This window comes from Myripristis murdjan, chromosome 9 (genome assembly GCF_902150065.1).
Source record: "Myripristis murdjan chromosome 9, fMyrMur1.1, whole genome shotgun sequence".
NCBI classification, from domain to species: Eukaryota; Metazoa; Chordata; class Actinopteri; order Holocentriformes; family Holocentridae; genus Myripristis; species Myripristis murdjan.
In genome coordinates, this window is record NC_043988.1 from 26,512,231 (window position 1) to 26,526,111 (window position 13,881).

At 39.6% G+C, this 13,881-nt stretch overlaps 2 protein-coding genes across 3 annotated transcripts; both read right to left on the reverse strand.

Annotated features, from left to right (window-relative positions):
* Positions 1 to 4,196: 4,196 nt before the first annotated feature.
* On the reverse strand, positions 4,197 to 6,937 carry mcidas (multiciliate differentiation and DNA synthesis associated cell cycle protein). The gene is made up of 7 exons (XM_030059692.1): positions 6,848 to 6,937; positions 6,691 to 6,766; positions 6,498 to 6,577; positions 5,946 to 6,006; positions 5,467 to 5,693; positions 4,786 to 4,896; positions 4,197 to 4,643 (listed from the first exon to the last, which is right to left on the reverse strand). The coding sequence occupies exons 1-7, from the start codon at positions 6,935 to 6,937 to the stop codon at positions 4,197 to 4,199; spliced, it is 1,092 nt and encodes a 363-aa protein (XP_029915552.1).
* A 1,753-nt stretch (positions 6,938 to 8,690) lies between these two features.
* Positions 8,691 to 12,963, reverse strand: ccno (cyclin O). Of its 2 annotated transcripts, none has more exons than XM_030060605.1 (3): positions 12,409 to 12,963; positions 11,773 to 11,928; positions 8,691 to 9,752 (listed from the first exon to the last, which is right to left on the reverse strand). In XM_030060605.1, the coding sequence occupies exons 1-3, from the start codon at positions 12,778 to 12,780 to the stop codon at positions 9,096 to 9,098; spliced, it is 1,185 nt and encodes a 394-aa protein (XP_029916465.1). In that variant the 5' UTR covers positions 12,781 to 12,963; the 3' UTR covers positions 8,691 to 9,095. The 2 variants fall into 2 exon arrangements, with proteins under 2 accessions (XP_029916465.1, XP_029916464.1); XM_030060604.1 differs by having other exon boundaries at positions 11,743 to 11,928.
* Between the last annotated feature and the right edge of the window lie 918 nt (positions 12,964 to 13,881).

A 13,881-nucleotide genomic window follows, 5' to 3' on the forward strand; every position in this document is an offset into this window, starting at 1 on the left:
GTTGGCAGAAGGAATTTTAATTGTTAACGGTGGAAGTCCATATGGAGTCAAGGTTAAACGCAGGCCAGTTAGCTATGAAATTAGTCCAAATCTGAGCGGAGCCAGAGATGGTTAGATGGCTTTGTTTATGAAGTCTAAAAATATAGCAAATGATATCTTTCCATCCTACCCTACCCTATACTTTGAAATTAAGAATATATTTAATTTGACCATAAATAATTGTTAATTATAGGTCTGGTATAACAGTCACAGGTTTCACTCTGTTTTCACCTAAGTTTCTATATATATCTCCAAACAATTATAGGTCTACAACCAAATACAGTACAGATAGGCTAGATGTATAGACAGACAGACAGACAGACAGACAGATAGATAGATAGATAGATATGAGGCCAGTATAATACTGTGACTTCCTGTTTAAACATTGTGATATAGGTAAGTAATGGATTATTGGTGCTAAATTATCTTTGCAGTTATATACTATATATATATATATATATATATATATATATGTGTGTGTGTGTGTGTGTGTGTGTGTGTGTGTGTGTGTAAGCATTAAATCAGAGGCAGGGAAGCTATTGCAGTGTATGACAAACTTGATATTTCACTGATTTAATGATAGTGAAGGTAGTGCTCAATCTACGGAGCATTTTGACTTTTCAGAGGAAACATTGAAATATTTATCTAAGCCAAAGCCTAATGCACTGAGCCACATGAGATTTATTTACTAATGCAATACTTTATTTAACTAATGCAGCCGGGAGACGATACTTTAAAGACCTTGCACAGTATGTCACCACACTGCCTCATTTTTGCATTTTGACATTTTCAGGAAACATGACACACAAGCAGAATGGACACACAAAAAAAGACTCATTAGTTAAAGGTAGCAGACAAGGAAGTGATGCAAGCGCAGTCAAATACAAATGAAGTGCAAGGTGAGCAAACCAGTCACCCTTCTACAATGTTTACTCAGTGGAAGGAGAGAAATGCAATCAGGAAACGTACTAATTGAGGTATTGATTCATAGGATGAGGCATTGTCTACATGTCAAAAAAAAAATGCCAATTTTATTTATTTATTTATTTATATAGCACCTTTCCAAACCAAGGTTACAAGGTGCTTTCCAATAAAAATAAATCACAAATAAACACACGTAAAACAATGATAGAGTAAGCTACTAAAAGATCCCATACAACAATAAAACATAATACAAATACATAAAACAAGATAAAACAAGGTATTAAAAGATCTCACAGACAATAAAAACATACAAGTTACATTAAAACCACTGGTTAGTAAAAGGCCATGCGATAAAAGAGAGTCTTAAGAAGAGATTTAAAAGAAGAAACTGAGTTAGCCTGCCTGAGATCTCCCGGCAGGGAGTTCCACAGCTTAGGGGCCCAGACGGCAAAGGCTCGGTCCCCTTTGGTGATGAGCTGAGCATATGAACCCAAAACAAAATCATTAAAACCTTTTGTAGTCTATGCAGACTTAATCTATTACTTCAGAATGATTGTGAACCTTCAAATTTGTGTGCATCTGACACTATTGAAAAGATACATTTCATAGACTAAAACTTTCAGTAATATGATCAATGTAGTATAACATGGCTGTGAAGTTAAAAAAAAAAAAATCAGTCTCACAACTCCTCTGTTTTTGCTTTGTGCTTTAATCCATCACCATTTCTGGATATGTGACCTTCATCATGATGGTATTTCATTGTCCAACATCTCCATCAATCCATTAACTTATACAAATGCGCCTTACTGCCTGCTCTGGTGTAACTTTCCATGGACTTACAGCACAGAACCTGTCAGTTCTGTTTGAATGCGCTCATATCAGGATATATTATCTTGCCAGGACCTTCTTATCTTCATATGTGGTGTTAAATCCCTCTCAAACACACACACTCATGGTTTACAGTACTGTAAATCATACTGGGCTGAGGTGCTGCCCTCGCTGCTCTTAAGCAAACAGATCAAGGTTGGGGAGTTTGAACAGGTGTCTGAGCTGAGGTTTGACACTTTCTTCTGAGCCTGCCGGCCTCACACAAGCCCAATAGTTACAGCCAAAGCTCTGGGCAGTGAGGGTGAAGGAAGGACACATTGCAGGTCAAAAGGTCACATCCTCCACAGATTAGTTCACCTCATCTTCTCATTTTGATCTCCTCACTTATTCTCATCCAGTGGAAAACTGAATAGATAGAGACAGATATTTAGATAGAATTAAATAAAATTTGGAATGAAATAATGCCACTTGTTTCCCGTGCAGTTTCACATGTTTCAGGATTTTTTTTAATTTTATTCTGGACACAAATATAAATATGTTGAAACAAGGCAGAATAAGGCAAATCAGCCCACTAGTATCAAGAAACTGACACTTAATTCAAAAATTATGTAAATATTACACTTTTATTATTATTAACATTGGAAACAAGTGGTGCTTTTTTGCAGTATAGAAACATCTTTCATTTAAATGATCTTGAATCTGAATATAACTGAATCACTGAATAGACGTTTGGTGTAACAAGGGTGTCAATGTTTTTTTTTTAAATGAGGAAATGAATAAGGATGCTGACTGCCATGCATCATGACTCTGTGGCTTTTCTCAGACCACACAACCTCTCAGACAGAGACGAACGGGAAGGAAGTGCCTGCTGCTTAACAAGGTCATGAGGTCACATTTGTTTTGCTGCTCAAACAAGGAAAAAAATCAGTCTCACAACTCCTCTGTTTTTGCTTTGTGCTTTAATCCATCACCATTTCTGGATATGTGACCTTCATCATGATGGTATTTCATTGTCCAACATCTCCATCAATCCATTAACTTATACAAATGCGCCTTACTGCCTGCTCTGGTGTAACTTTCCATGGACTTACAGCACAGAACCTGTCAGTTCTGTTTGAATGCGCTCATATCAGGATATTTTATCTTGCCAGGACCTTCTTATCTTCATATGTGGTGTTAAATCCCTCTCAAACACACACACTCATGGCAACAGTACTGTAAATCATACTGGGCTGAGGTGCTGCCCTTGCTGCTCTTAAGCAAACAGATCAAGGTTGGGGAGTTTGAACAGGTGTCTGAGCTGAGGTTTGACACTTTCTTCTGAGCCTGCCGGCCTCACACAAGCCCAATAGTTACAGCCAAAGCTCTGGGCAGTGAGGGTGAAGGAAGGACACATTGCAGGTCAAAAGGTCACATCCTCCACAGATTAGTTCACCTCATCTTCTCATTTTGATCTCCTCACTTATTCTCATCCAGTGGAAAACTGAATAGATAGAGACAGATATTTAGATAGAATTAAATAAAATTTGGAATGAAATAATGCCACTTGTTTCCTGTGCAGTTTCACATGTTTCAGGATTTTTTTTTATTTTATTCTGGACACAAATATAAATATGTTGAAACAAGGCAGAATAAGGCAAATCAGCCCACTAGTATCAAGAAACTGACACTTAATTCAAAAATTATGTAAATATTACACTTTTATTATTATTAACATTGGAAACAAGTGGTGCTTTTTTGCAGTATAGAAACATCTTTCATTTAAATGATCTTGAATCTGAATATAACTGAATCACTGAATAGACGTTTGGTGTAACAAGGGTGTCAATGTTTTTTTTTTAAATGAGGAAATGAATAAGGATGCTGACTGCCATGCATCATGACTCTGTGGCTTTTCTCAGACCACACAACCTCTCAGACAGAGACGAACGGGAAGGAAGTGCCTGCTGCTTAACAAGGTCATGAGGTCACATTTGTTTTGCTGCTCAAACAAGGAAAGTTCTTAATGAAAACATGAAAACCGTGTCTACATTTTTACATATTGAAATTGTGGACATTTCTGGTTTTGAAACAGGTGTGGAAACATTTAGTGAGGTGTGAAAGTAAACATGACATTGTTGCTTACTCCATTGTTTGGTTAGGTCATTACATTTTGGGTCATGTAAACAGAAACACAGTGTAAACAAAAGCTTGGGCAGTATTATTTCCTTTGTTGGGCACAAACTCTGGCTGATTAGCCAAGCAAGCTACTTGAGGAAGACACTGTTTAATCATTTACTGATATCACTGTTGATTATTAGATAAGCATTGGCAGTAGTTGCCCACCCACACTGTCTTACAACCTGCAAGTCCTGTGGCATCTTAAAATGTGCTGCTGCACCCAATGAAAAAGGTGAGATAAGTTTTCAGCTGTGGTTGGGTACCCAGCGGAAGCGGTATCCTCCGTGCTTGGTCCTTGAGGTAAAGGCATGTCCATGAGGAAACACCTGGGTCCTGATAGTGCAGTGTTCCCTGACAGAAGTTCGGAAAGACGAATCACTCTCTGCTGCTTCTGCTCCATCCACACTCATGCTGCCGCTTTTGGAGACTGAAGTCTGCAGGGCTGAGAATGAACCATACATGCGTATGCTCTCTGGCTCCTGCTGCAGTCTGGGCCCGTTGGCTTTGTTGTGCAGGACAGCATTGCAGCGTGTACTGATGTCCCTCAGGATGTCCTCTACAGAGCCAGAGGGCTCTGTGTCACACTCATCGTCCAGTCGCTGCCGCTTACAGGGACTCAGTGAAGCGGATGTTTTATCACTGCAAGGCATCACTGGTTCTTTTAATACTGGGTCTCTGACGGTCATGAGCCTCTAAGAGAGAAAAGAAAAAAGTGTAATACAGAAATAAAGCTTAGGTATGAATTTATGGCTATAGCATCGTGGCATAAACGCTCAAGTGTCCCTGCTAAAGTCTCTATATGTCTCTTCATTTTGTCTCACTCTGAATACTCACTTCAAGCACTGATGCCAAGTGCTTTGCCCGGCAAGCCAGCTCCCTGAGGTGAAGGTTTCTCTCCTGCAGTGACTCAGTTTCCTCCTGTTTTCTCTGTAGAGACTCATGGAGCTGCAGTAACAGAGAAACAAATCTGTTCCATGATGCTGACAGAGTGCTAAAGAAGGCACGCTACTCAAGACTGACTCTCCGTCTTGACTTGATATGATTCCCTGATCAAACTTCACATACCTTCTTTTATGGTCAGTCTGACTACTTAAGCAAGCACTGAAGTTCATTATGATTTAGATTTCACAGAAAAAAAAATAATTTCTAAAGCACTATCTTTAAGTTTAGATAGTGTATAGTTGAGTTTTATGAACAATTAAAAGAATCAATCGATCAACTAATCAATCTCTGAATAAAAAAATCTAAATCAACAAAACAAAAGAGTGTGATTTTGATTTCTTTGGCCCCAGCAGGCCTTTGAAATCTCTTTTACCACTCTAGCACGGTTAAAATGTTATTACATAGGGCTACAACACATCATTATATTATTATATTATATTCACCTCTCTTCCATCACATGCTGTGGGACAAAAAAGTATGCTATATGGATTCAATTTAAAAAAAGTAGACCAAGTGAATATCATCATGTGCACAATGGGTCCACAGAAAAGACGAAGGTAAATGAATTTTTACCTGATGGTTGACTTCCATGGCATCTCCCAGTGTCCTGCCTTGATGCTGGGCCACGTCCTTCCACAGAGCTCCATCTTGGGCATGGGGATCACCTGCTGCTGGGGAAGAGTTATCGAGCTCGTCCTCTGCAGAGAAGTCTTGGTGAGGGGTGAGGGGAGGAATGATGCAGCCCTGAAATGGCACAAGTCCAGCAGGAGACAGACTGCTCTCTAATGTGGCAGGAGAGTCTGACAAAGAGGAGACAAACCAGCCAGCAGTTCAGTCACAATTTCTTTACTGCTTTTCCAGGTGATGCTCAATACCAAAGATGAGCATGATGATTGTTATTCTTATTGTTGTTTTGTGGTTATTATTAGCACTAACAGAAGTTCTATGAGCAGGACAAATACAAGCAGCAACAGTAATAACAGATATGTACACATTCATAAGGTTTAAATATTGCATGCATATACAGTCCAAGACGTGTTCAGTTTCCTCACCTGCCAGGAAGTCCAGTGCATATTCTCCAAAATCTTGGTAATCACCATCAGATTCTGTCACCTGTGGACGATTATAAACAGCTTTGTGAATTTATCAGTTTTCCAAAAGGAAAAAAAAAATAAACAGTTACACCCTGCTCAGCTCTACCTGAAAATCCCACCAGAGCCAGTGAGGGTAAAGCGGGTTAATCGCTGCACATGTCTTGGCAGTCATTTCAGCAGGCTCTGTGTGTGGCTGCGTAAAGGCGCAGGATACGAATGTGATTTGGGCGTCCAGTAAACGGTGTTTGGGTCGCAGTTTGTGGACAAAACTTGTGAGGTCCAGCCAATTAGCCTTTATAGACTATAGGTAGCCTGCGTGTCATGAGCAAACTTAATTGCCATTCGTGGAGAATTCCAGTATACTCTCCGCGGTGTGTCAAACATTAACAGCGAGGCGGTGATGCAGGACTCCCTCTCCAGGTAGAGGACCAGATCCTCCCCCTCCCTCAGATGCAGAAATAGCCCTCATTAGATGATGTCTTAAATGAAATTACTGTACTTGTCTCTCACCTCAGTGCTAAGGGAGTCACTTTCTCGTCTCACCACTGATGCGCAGTCTTCCAAATCATCCCATGCGATTGTTGAAAACGCTATAACACAAGGAAAACTTTACGTATGTATTTAACTTGTGGTTTATCCTGTAGGCTTGATACATGCTTGTCAGCTATTAGAAATGAATCCATGGTGTGATAAAGGCGCATACCCTGTTCAATGATGCAGGGGAGCTTGTCGACGTACAACGTGACTGGACTGCTGCTCCTCGGCAGCATCACTTTGCCCTGCAGACAGGTACGGCTTTTAACGCAACGACGTCGCTGCATTGTTCGTAAAAAGCCATCAAGAAGGATTTCACAGCCTACCTTTTTATTAGCTGCAGCTCTTCTCACCACTTGGCCCGTCTTGTTGGGGCAAATAGCGCCAAACACCTTTCTGTCTCTCGGCATCATCATCAGCCCTGGTCTGGATGATAGTGACATTGAAATGCTGCAGGTTTGATTTACAGTTCATATAGCCGACACTCTCCCGGTTTGTGCCACTCCGTGCCGCGGCTCCATAGTTGTGGCCCAATCAAATGCATTGCTTTGGTCTCCAGGGAGCGACAGCGTCCCCGGGGATTAAACTGGTGCGGACTAACGGTTTTCTGCTCTGAAGTGTGAAGTGGTACCGCGCATAACGGCGCCTTTACAACAGGTGCTGGGCGTCAAACCTGCCCGCCGCCTGGGGACCCCGGGCCAAGTCGTCCCTGCCTGCTAGAGGCGCTCGAAGCCCCCGTCTTCCTACTAACTGGTGTGTGATATTGGCTCAACACATTTTGAAGTTTTTAAAGCCTGCCTAAGCAGTAAATCACTCCAGGCGATGGATTACAGTGATTTTAGACCAGCCGAGAGGCATTGTAGGTAGACTCACTAAACTCGTGTTTACTCTTGTGTGGTTTATCGCTTTTTTGAGAGCAAAAATATTTCATTTTTGCCAGCAATTATTAAAGGGGGAGTTATCTGTTTTACAGCTTTTAATAACAACATGAAAAGAGGCTTTTTATCCAATTGCGCGCCAGTAAACACCTACCCAAATTAGGTCGAGGCCCGTAACCCCATTTAAAGCAAAGTGGAAAAGGAAAAGAGCAATTAGAGCAGACAGTTCAGTAAACACTCATGACAAATGTCTCCGTTTGTAAACAAACAAGAGTAGGTCTGTTTGTCTCTTAACGCTGAATGCACCTGTGTGGTCGACACTGTGTCAGCAGGTCGAGCTGCCACGCGTAATGGATTAGCCGCTTAAAGGGCCCTCAGTTCACCAGGCTGTTGGCTCACTTCAAAATAATAAAGTGATGCGACGGTGAATAGAAAAGGCGATTGTTCCATAAACTATGAACTCCAGTCGGTGGCCATCATGAGGCAGACAAACGACCAGTATAACAAAGCAATTATATGCTCAGAAAATTATTAATTTGTGCTTTATCTAGTAGAAAGTCCTAAAGCTCTCATAATTTTAATACACTGATGACTTACACGTTATTTCAATATAAAAAGGTGGATTAACTGACTTGAAGTGGGCTTACTTGCTACTTCACCCTTAAATAGGCCTATGAAGATCATAGTGTAAACTTTATTGCATCATCCGCAGCTTAAACATATTTATTATTTTATTATAATGTACCAGCAATGTTAGTTTATTCTTTTATGCAGTAGCCTATTAAGCACAAGAGCAATAAAATCAAACATTGCAGTCTGGAGAAAAGGCTTTGACTGAGACAAGACAACCTAGACATACTATGAGCAGGGGTGCTGCCAGGAATTTTGGGCCCCATGTAAAAAAAATGTATTTACTGGATGATGGTTTAATAATTTTATATTAGTATTTACCTTTTTTGGGGGCCCCTGTCAGGCAAGGGCCCTTGAAATTGTCCTAACTTTCCCCCATATAAGGCGCCCCTGACTATGAGCATACAGATGCCAACACTGGGATGGCAACATTTAACTATATGAAATGCATGTTTTTCTTTCTTTCTTTCTTTCTTTTTTTTTTTTTAACATTATCATTATACTTTCGTGGCATGTTCAAGTAAAAAAAAGAAATAATTTGCTTTCAGACTGATTTGTTATTGGACAAATGATCAGAGTCCACTTTTTACCCATTTAGACAACAACACCAATTCATTTCTTAACAATTTATTTCATAATATATTTTTCATTCATTGCATTTTTTTCAAGGAGCTTCAAGTCATTGCATACAATAATAATACAGTCATAAATCAACATAATTGGGTTTCAAATATTCATTGATTAAGATTCAAACAGATGCTTCACTGATAAACAATAAAACACTCTTAATAAATAGAAAACAATAATGCAAAAATGCAAAACATTCAGTATTCTGACTGACTTTTGACTGTCTGAGGTATACATAATGCTCTGTGAATATAGGACTCTGTCAAACCGTTCTCAAGAATACCACACTCCTAAAACAAAAGCACATGAGATATCTGTCAACACTTTTCTGCTTGTTAAAATAACAGACTTTAACACTAATAATAAAGAGGAATCTGCCATTTAAAAACTTGAGTCTAATTTTGCATACATCAGAGTCAGGTAATAGCACACCTGGTGATCACGTGGTCTGCATTTCTTGCAATGTCTCTTCATTAAGTGACACCAGCAACTTCAGGTTCTCTATGCATTCCTGTGCCAGACTGCAGCTGTGGCTGTCCTGAACCACCAACCGGACGTGAGCCGCAGAGCCCTTCTCTGATGGCTGAAGACTTTCAAGTGATTGGGCAGAGGCACTGTCTGTTAATGACTGGCTTTTATCAAACAGTTCAATTATAAAAGTGTCGCAATGGTCCTCTTGTGAGTTGATGACACTAGGTGCATGTGTTTCAGACAGGTCAGCTGGCTCCTCAGGCTTCAGTAACTCACTGGCGATCCTCAGTGCGCAGCCAGCAGTCAGCGACGGTGGATATTTATTAAAGGTATAGTCTGCTAAACTCAACTCACACACCCTTCGTGCAAGATTGCTGCACTGTGTGGGCCTTTGGGTGTCTGGATTCCCCCTCGCTGACCTGTCACCACCTGCACTACTGGCTACAAGCTGGGCGGCCTCCATGCAGTTGGTGTAGTAGTCCAGAAAGAAGGCAAGGGTGGGGGCAGCAAGGCGGAAATTGAGACGGAGAAGGATGAGACACTCAAGGTTACACAGCTGCTCCTTGGTGAAAGAATCACAGCACAAAGACAGGAGCTGGCTGATCTGTGGTGAAAACACCTCCACCTGAGTGAGAGAGTGAGAAAGAGAATCAAACCCATGATGAACATCCAAACCACACTCTCACTCTCTTATACGCACACATGCACACTCTATCATACATGGACAAACACTCAAAAAGGCACCTGGGTCATTCTCCAAAAATGGTGGAAGTGCTGTCACTTACTTTTGCAGATGCCAAAATACTTTAAGTTGACCTAATAATCACATTCATTATATATGTTTAGTAAATAAAGACTGTCTTTGCATTGATACAAATAGAAAAATATATAAAAATTTAAAAAAATATAAAATAGGAATTTATTTAAAATGCCAAGTTCAAGGAATTGTCTTGTCACTTTCATCATACATGGAAGTGAAGCCTGTAGTTTTAATTTAAAAATACTTTTTTTCATGAATTAAAGCTCATTCACATTTACATAACAATACATACACTGAATACAACATTGATATGATAAAGAAATAGAAATTATTATTAATAATAATATCAAATAAATATCAGTCACCCAAAATTACGTCATTGGTGTTACTGCTACACAAAGCACTTTTATTTTGAAGTAATGAACTGACCTTGAGGTACTTGCTGGATCAAGAGGCTATTTTGTGCAGTGCAGTGGACACAGGCATAAGGTAAGTCAGATACATCTTACTTTCTTTGTTTTAAATGTCATTTTATCTTAGAATTTTACGTAAAGCTTTTAAGTCTGTCATTGGTGTTACCCATTCCATGGCCCCAGGGGTAAACATTTTATCATAAAAATGTACTATATTGAAGAGTTAAATGATTTAGATATTGACTGAAGGCATGTGGACTGACAAATGGCAACCATTTTGTTCAAATTGTAGTTTTATTCCCAAATTGTCACTGGTGTTACCATCACTGGTGTTACTCTTCTTCCTGGTAACACCAGTGACATTCCTATAGAAATGAGCTTCAAAAAGACATTAGTTGGAGAAAAAAGGTGAATATATTTAAATCTTTGTCTAATTGCTATCATTATTCTTGTTTGCTTTTACTTCAGAGAAAGCAGTGGCATGTTAACCAAGCAAGAGACAGACATCTGATGAGAACAGTACAGGCAGTCTTGACCCCCCAGTCTTCACCAGAAAGATCACCTCCCCACATCTCAAGGTATACCTTTAAATTGAGAGGTTACAGTGTAGTAGGTATAGTATGTTGTTTCTGATGGCATTTTCGATTGTTTAAAACATGAATTGAAATTTACTGTTTTATTTTTATTGTCTTTGTTTTTGCTAAAGTTAGAATGAGATGAGATTTTTTTTTTAAGCCCCATGGGGTTTTCTCACCTGCACAATCTGTTTCTTTGCTTGTCAAAAGGTTTGATTTGTTGTTGTCTGCACATAAATAAATAAAAATAATAAATAAATAAATAATGTCTTGTTGTGAAGTCATTGGTGTTATATTGCGTCACTGGTGTTACTACATGTTTTTTTCAGGGGTGTGATATTATAAATGTATTTTTAAAAACTTTCTAGCAATAATTTGTTTGTTGATTCATGATGTAATCATTATTTGATACTTTTGAGTTAGTATCAAACATGTTGTTTGTCAATCCTTTAATTGTTGTTGGTTTGACAGAAAACAAAACTGTGGTGCAAATCAAATGTGTTCCTTCACAGTTGTTTAAATGTGCAATATTATCGTAAAAAAACAAGATAATCAAATATGTTTCATGGTCTTATCACTCTATTAATATGCCTTTAACTAAATATTCAGGCTGTGTTGAGAAAAAATATTTTTATAAACATTTAATGTTGCTTACATTACTGGTAACACCAATGACAAAAACACGGCACACTAATTCTTTAGTTAAATGTATAAAAATAATAAAAATACTTTAAGCTTGACTTGTTGTGGATTCATGAAGTTAAGAAGTTAGTTATTGCTGTTAAAGATGTTTTAGGGGTGTAAAAAGGAATGCATTTCAGGAGATTTGTATCACCCAGATTCCACCTTTTCTGGAGAATGACCCACCTGTTTACAAGCTAGAAGGAGTGCAGTTACACCCAGAAGCTGGAAGCAGTCAGTCGCTACTGGTGTGGATGCCAGGAACCTGTCCATGATATTCACTGCCAGGCAGCAGCACTCAAAGGACAGGCGGAAATGTTTGTGTACAGCGATGAGCCAGCTGACCAGCTTGCACCTTGCCTCTGCGGTCACCTGCATGTAAAACACAGACAGTATCACATCACTAAAGCAGCCTGCAGGACAAAAGAGAATTCCTTTAGTTTTGATAACAGATGAAAATAGGAAGGCACACAGCTGTGTTAGAATATGCACTAATTTTTCATTGATTCAGTTATTTGGAGTTAACAAATGTGCTGACTGAATAGTGTTTGTCCTCTTGCCTGATAAGGTTGATGGGCCTCTGAGCTCACTTCAAAAGTATTAAATGAGCTGGCATGTAGTGTCATTTTTACAATCTCAGACATGAAGCAATAATTTTGGTGTGAACAGTGTAGAGATTGACTAGAACTTATTATTAATGAGATTATTCCTAAATATATTCTTACAGTTATAGGGGTGCTGTCCAGTGAATTAAGATATAGGGAAATTAAACAATGTCCCCTTTTGTTAGGTGTGCCCTGGAATCTCTTCAAGCACTATAGTCTGAGAGCCAGTGTTTTACAGTGATCTCACCTGTGGCTGCCGTGCCAAGCATGTGCAGGGATGAAACTGCGCTTCTTTTTCCTTCTGAATCCTGTAACCGATATCTCCATAATGGCAATACCAGTGTGCCAATTCTCCCACAGCAGCTTCATCCTTCTCGCTCGTACGTGGCGGGGGTACAGCTGTCCGAACCGGCGGGGATGCAACCGGGGACCATAAATCCTCCTCGAAACCGGAGTCGCTCAGCCTGGACATGAGTTTCTGTTTTCTGTGCCTGGTTGTCTGCTGCTGCTGCTGCTGCTGGACCGGTGTGCGCGCTTGTGTCGGCGGAGAGGCGCTGCTCGTTCGCCTCCGTTTGTAAAGTGCCTCGGAGCCACCGTCGCCGTTCACGAATGACACCATGTTCTTGTGTCTTGAGCCGGTTTACACTCTCTGCTCCACATCGGCCGACTTTGTGTGGACTCCAGACTCACAGAGCGCACTGGGACGGTGTTGGTGGTGGGGGGCTCCGTGTGCTGACGTCACGTTTCCCGGGGTCTTCCCCGCTCCGACAGCTTGGTCTCCTCCAGGCGCCCGGGGCAACAGCGCGGCCTTTGTTCTGCATGCGCTTGGGACAAACCTGAGGGCTAATTACACAAAGCAATTATTCACATCCACACCGCGGGATAGGCTATTTTCTTGTCATTGGGCCCAAATAGTGAATACCATTTGGTAAAGCATCATTAAGGCACACTCACACACACACTCTTTTTTTTTTTTTAAATATATATATTGCCTAATTTCCCAAATACAATGTCTAGGTGAGTGATCACCGTCAGCCGTCAGACAAAAATGCTCTTGATATTAAGGTAGGGTATCTGTATCTATAGCGATAAAGTTCACTTTTCTGATGCCTATAATGCTCAGGTGTTCTTTTTTCACAGTAATATATATATATATATATATATATATATATATATATATATATATATATATATATATATATATATATATATATATATATATATATATATTCCCCTGTATTCTTACACCTTTTTTCCCTTTCCTATATATATATATATATATATATATATATATATATGTATGTATGTATGTATGTATGTATATAGAGGGAGGACAAAAAATAAGAAACACCTATAAATATAATATAGTCCAGTACAAGACCTCTGCAAACTACATCCTCAGTAGTAAACATAGAATTAAATGTACACATTGTCCACAGTGTCAACACAAACTGAGCATTATAATCTTTCTCAAAAGGCAGAATTTATGGCAGAGCTGCTGCATTGAACTACTTTCGATTGTACAGGTGGACCTGTGTTTGTTTTTGAAATTGAATGAATGAATGAATGGATGACAACTGTATGTCCTTAATTTTAAGATTAATTTTGTCTTTGATTATTATGAGAGACACTACAAGACCACATATGAAAACTAGCCTGTGTGGGCTTCCTGACAGATTTAATATTAAATTGAACTGACGAAAGAGAGGGTGTGTGTGTG

What these genes read in the sequence shown, in the direction of transcription:
- mcidas (XM_030059692.1), bottom strand. Translation starts at nt 6,937, where the DNA reads ATGATGATGCCGAGAGACAGAAAGGTGTTTGGCGCTATTTGCCCCAAC. An exon ending in GTGACTCCCTTAGCACTGAG is followed by an intron (nt 6,007 to 6,497) that starts GTGAGAGACAAG and finishes AATCGTCCACAG; the next exon opens with GTGACAGAATCTGATGGTGA. An exon ending in CCATGGAAGTCAACCATCAG is followed by an intron (nt 4,897 to 5,466) that starts GTAAAAATTCAT and finishes CTGTTACTGCAG; the next exon opens with CTCCATGAGTCTCTACAGAG.
- ccno (XM_030060604.1), bottom strand. Translation starts at nt 12,780, where the DNA reads ATGGTGTCATTCGTGAACGGCGACGGTGGCTCCGAGGCACTTTACAAA. An exon ending in GCTTGGCACGGCAGCCACAG is followed by an intron (nt 11,929 to 12,408) that starts GTGAGATCACTG and finishes TTTTACATGCAG; the next exon opens with GTGACCGCAGAGGCAAGGTG. An exon ending in TCCTTCTAGCTTGTAAACAG is followed by an intron (nt 9,753 to 11,742) that starts GTGGGTCATTCT and finishes TCTCTCACTCAG; the next exon opens with GTGGAGGTGTTTTCACCACA.